We start from the raw sequence: 5,336 nt of genomic DNA, 5'->3' as shown, positions 1-5,336 counted from the left end.
GAATCACAAGCTTGATGTAATCACTGCAGGTAAGGAATATGGGACCAAATACTAAACTTATGACTACTTTAATACAATATAAGTGAATATGTCCAAATTATTATGTATTTTTCAAATGGGAGAACTAGATACATAAAGTGCTTTCATTTCTAAACAGTAACACAGATATGTATGAATACCCTCAAATAAAAAATGACATTCTGTACTGTTGCCTAATATGAAACATTATATCTCAAATCCAAAATGCTGGAGCATAGCGCCACATTTTAAACTGTAAGCTTCACTGTCCAAACACATATGGTGTGGACTATGTGTGCCTGGTAAACACATGTGGATCTGGTGAACAGTTATCACTTGTTGACCAACTACAGGAATACTGACCTCAGAGTCTCCAGTTTACAGTGGGGATTCCCCAATCCAGCAGAGAGCAGCTTCACTCCTGAATCCTTCAGGTCATTGTTACTCAGATCCAGCTCTCTCAGGTGTGAGGGGTTTGACTTCAGAGCTGAGACCAGAGAAGCACAGCCTTCCTCTGTGAGTCCACAGCCTGACAGCCTGACAGAGAGATCATCATGATTTCACAAACTGTTAATTTAACACCAGTAGTGTAGAAGGACAATGGCAGGTGCATTTGGTTTATTCTCTTAAACAACATATAGATTCATCTCCTGTCTCCTAGAAATGTATGGTCATATTGTTAAACTAATGTGAACATCAATGCATTGGTTTTTTGAATGTAATATTATATATTATATACATATTATAATACATATTTTACTCTAAACTGAATATTTCTTCCTGATGATTAGTACTTAAATGTCATTTTATGTACTCACAGAGCAGCTCTGGAGGCTTTGACCACTGGCAGCAGCCTCAGAAGACCTTCCTCTGATCTGGAGTATTTCTTCAGGTCAAACACATCCAGCTCCTTTTCTGAAGTCAGCAACACAAAGACCAGAGCTGACCACTGTGCAGGTGACAGTTCTTCTTCTGAGAGACTTCCTGATCTCAGGTAGCTTTGGATCTCTTCCACTAGAGAATGGTCATTCAGTTCATTCAGACAGTGGAACATATTGATGCACTTCTCTGGAGAGGGATTCTCCCTGATCTTCTTCTTGATATACCTGACTGTTTCTTCATGGCTCTGTGAGCTGCTTCTTGTCTTTGCCAGTAGACCTCGTAAGTGCTTCTGATTGGACTCCAGTGAGAGGCCCAGAAGGAAGCGGAGGAACAGGTCCAGGTTTCCTGTCTCACTTTGTAAGGCTTTATCCACAGCACTCTTGTAGACAGTAACTTCAGTAACTTGAGGTTCAGCCATTAGATTCTCGTTGTTGTTGATGAATGAGAGAAACACATATACAGCAGCCAGAAACTCCTGAATGCTCAGATGCACGAAGCAGTACACCTTGTCCTGGTACAGCCCACATTCCTCTTTAAAGAGTTGTGTGCACAATCCTGAGTACACTGAGGCTTCATTGACATCAATGCCAGCCTCTTTCAGGTCTTCTTCATAGAAAATCAGATTGCCATTCACAAGCTGTTGAAAAGCCAGTTTTCCCAGTGACAGAATGCTCTCTTTATTCCAGTGTGGACCTGTCTCTTCTTTCCCAAGATACTTTTCATTCTTCTGTTTGGTATGAAACACCACAAGGTGTAAGTACATCTCAGTCAGAGTCTTGGGCATCTCTTCTCTCTTATGTTTCAGCATGTGTTCAAGGACTGTTGCAGAAATCCAACAGAAGACTGGAATGTGGCACATGATGTGGAGGCTCCTTGATGTCTTTATGTGTGAGATGATTCTGCTGGCCAGGTCCTGATCACTGAATCGCTTCCTGAAGTACTCCTCCTTCTGTGGGTCATTGAACCCTCGTACCTCTGTCACCTGGTCAACACACCCTGAAGGGATCTTATTGGCTGCTGCAGGTCGGGTAGTTATCCAGAGGAGAGCAGAGGGAAGCAGATGTCCCTTGATGAGATTTGTCAGCAGAACATCCACTGAGGTTGATTCTGTGACGTCACAACAGATCGTGTTCTTCTGGAAGTCTAGGGGCAGTCGGCACTCATCCAGACCATCAAAGATGAACAGAACTTTGTACTTGTCGTAGTTGGAGATTCTTGATTCTTTGGTTTCCATTGAGAAGTGATTGAGAAGTTTAATCAAAGTGTGTTTTTCAATTTTCATCAAATTCAGCTCCCGAAAAGGGAATGAAAATACAAATTGGACATCCTGATTTGCTTTTCCTTCAGCCCAGTCCAGAATGAACTTCTGCACAGAGACTGTTTTTCCAATGCCAGCGACTCCCTTTGTCAATACAGTTCTGATAGGTTTGTCTTGTCCAGTTAAGGGTTTGAAGATGTCGTTACATTTGATTGCAGTCTCTGGTCTTGCTTGTTTCCTGGTTGTTGTCTCAATCTGTCTCAGCTCATGTTCATTATTGACCTCTCCTGTTCCACCCTCTGTGATGTAGAGCTCTGTGTAGATCTTATTGAGAAGTGTTGGGTTTCCTTGTTTAGCGATCCCCTCAAATACACATTGAAACCTCTTCTTTAGATTAGATTTGAGTTCACGTTGGCAAATCACAGCAAGCTCATCTGAATCTAGAAATAACACAGAGGATATTAATATTACGTCTGTTTTAATGCCTACAGTATTCTAGGACTGTTATAACTTTTTAAATTATTATTGGTATTATTCATGTTCTCTCTCTCTCTCTCTCTCTCTCTCTCTCTCTCTCTCTCTCTCTCTCTCTCTCTCTCTCTCTCTCTCTCTCTCTCACACACACACACACACACACACACACACACTCTCTCTCTCTCTCTCTCTCTCTCTCTCTTCTCTCTCTCTCTTTCTCCAACACATCCCTGCTGCTACTTGATGAGGTCACTAGGTGTTGTGTTAAGGCTGCTACAATATCATTTAGTTACACAGCTACTTTAGCTTTTAAATGTTCTAAAACAGCATTCAACATGAGGCAGACAGCTCTTACTTTTCTCCAGTGTGTCAGCAAGCTCCTTCTGGTTCATTTTCCTCAGGACGTGCAGTGTGATCTTCAGAGCCCCCTCTCTGGCACTGCTCTCCTGCTTCTCATCTTCAGCATCCACCACTTCCTTATCCTGCTTCTGACTCTCAAAGCCTTCTGGGAGTTCTGGACTAAGAATCCTCTTGAACATCTTCAGCTCGTTCTTCACAAATGTTATAATATTCTCTTCAAGCAACTGAAATAAATCAAGTAAATAAGTTATGCAAGAGACTAAATGCTTTCTCATTAACACATTAATGAATGATTGACAGGTCAACTTTACTTGAGGTAAACAAAAACAAATGTACATGACAGGACCACATACACTGAATATGGAGGCCAGGTCTGTTTGATGACTCTGGGAAGACTGACCACTGAGAATCTCTGACTCTGATCTCTCCTGGTGGTTTCTGTGGACAAAACATGATATTACATCTCCTTATCCAGGGAGTGCACACACACACACACACAAACACACACACACACACACACACACACACACACACACACACTCAAAGGGAATGTTGTGTTAGTTTAATATTGTTTCAGGACTATGAAAATTGAAAAAAGGATTAGCCTATGGATTATGAAAACAACCAAAATAAATGGGAAAATGGGAGAGGAGAAATGACTAAAGACAGTGTTGTTTAACTCACTGACCATGACCCATGAGTTCTTCTTACCTTTGTTCAGTAGAAAAGTCTCCCTCTCTAAACTTCATAGGAGGTTCCATAGACTGGTCACTCTTCATGGACACACAGCTGGGTACAGGGGAGGCTGGTCTCTCCTGCTTGATTGGACTTCAACACAACAGAGACAAACATTACATCTCTCATCTACTCTGAGCTCAGATGTGGAAACAGAGGAAGAGTTTCATTCCAAAACGCTATATATCCATTTTCAGAAATGTTCGTCAATTAGCTTCTATTGTTTAAAGAAATTATCAAATAAATGGTTGTGTTTTTTCACTAGCTAATCATGGCATGGTGTTGTTCAATAACAGACATGTGTTTCTTTAAAATCGATCAATTAATGGCTTCATTTTAGAGAGACAAATGTTTTTTTTGTGCAAAATGCTATATATCTGCCTCACTCTCAGAGAAATAAGTAGTACTAATAGATTTTACACAGTTAAATGTAACAAATAACTACATTTTTAATAAAGAACTGTAGAAATGATACACTTATGACATCAATATTTAAATATATTTAAAAAATAATAATAAATACAGTAATATGAGATCTGTATGTAAAACATTTACATTAATTTTTTTTGTCATTTAGTCATTTAACATTTAGCAGATGTTTTTGTCCAGTGCCTGGTATCCCAAAAGCATCTTAAGGCCAAGTTCATCATTAGAACCTTCGTAGGAGCATTGTTAAATCTCTGAGCTGTTTCCCAAAACCATCGTTATTAACGTTGCACTTGAAAACGCTCATATTATAACACCTGCCTCAGACCACTTGTAGAACAGCCAAGTGTGTCGATAGATGCTTTTTTGCCCTCCCGCGTCACTTTATACACAGAAGATCTCCGCTAAACATAGAATCACATGGTTTATCCGTGTCTTTGTTATGCTGATAAATTCAGAACAAAGTTGACTACAAATACAAAGTTGCCAATGTCTTTGTAATTGATGCAAACAAGGGACGTATAAACATTTGCTTCAAATGAAAACCGAGATGACTGCATTAAAATATAAACAGTAGGCTATAGGCCTATTTCAATCATATTGAAATATATTCAATGTTCAATATATTTAGTTACAGTGGGGAGAACAAGTATTTGATACACTGCCGATTTTGCAGGTTTTCCTACTTACAAAGCATGTAGAGGTCTGTACTTTTTATCATAGGTACACTTCAACTGTGAAAGACGGAATCTATAACAAAAATCCAGAAAATCACATTGTATGATTTTTAAGTAATTAATTTGCATTTTATTGCATGACGTAAGTATTTGATGCATCAGAAAAGCAGAAGTTAATATTTGGTACAGAAACCTTTGTTTGCAATTACAGAGATCATACGTTTCCCGTAGGTCTTGACCAGCTTTGCACACACTGCAGCAGGGATTTTGGCCCACTCCTCCATACAGACCTTCTCCAGATCCTTCAGGTTTCGGGGCTGTCGCTGGGCAATACGGACTTTCTGCTCCCTCCAAAGATGTTCTATTAGGTTCAGGTCTGGAGACTGGCTAGGCCACTCCAGGACCTTGTGATGCTTCTTACGGTGCCACTCCCTAGTTGCCCTGGCTGTGTGTTTCGGGTCGTTGTCATGCTGGAAGACCCAACCACGACCCATCTTCAATGCTCT

The 5,336-nt window shown here is 40.2% G+C and overlaps 1 protein-coding gene across 3 annotated transcripts; it reads right to left on the bottom strand.

Moving 5' to 3' along the window:
- Positions 1–770: 770 nt before the first annotated feature.
- Positions 771–4,156, bottom strand: LOC311141609 (NLR family CARD domain-containing protein 3-like). 3 transcript variants are annotated; one of them, XM_084176985.1, is made up of 3 exons: positions 3,704–4,156; positions 2,988–3,151; positions 771–2,598 (listed from the first exon to the last, which is right to left on the bottom strand). In XM_084176985.1, the coding sequence occupies exons 1-3, from the start codon at positions 3,769–3,771 to the stop codon at positions 833–835; spliced, it is 1,998 nt and encodes a 665-aa protein (XP_084033111.1). In that variant the 5' UTR covers positions 3,772–4,156; the 3' UTR covers positions 771–832. The 3 variants fall into 3 exon arrangements, with proteins under 3 accessions (XP_084033111.1, XP_084033112.1, XP_084033113.1); XM_084176986.1 differs by having other exon boundaries at positions 771–2,592; XM_084176987.1 differs by lacking the exon at positions 3,704–4,156 and adding an exon at positions 3,346–3,502 and having other exon boundaries at positions 2,988–3,216.
- Between the last annotated feature and the right edge of the window lie 1,180 nt (positions 4,157–5,336).

This window comes from Coregonus lavaretus, assembly GCF_964263955.1.
Source record: "Coregonus lavaretus genome assembly, chromosome: 2".
NCBI classification, from domain to species: domain Eukaryota; kingdom Metazoa; phylum Chordata; class Actinopteri; order Salmoniformes; family Salmonidae; genus Coregonus; species Coregonus lavaretus.
This window is presented reverse-complemented; position numbering and strand designations above follow the sequence as displayed.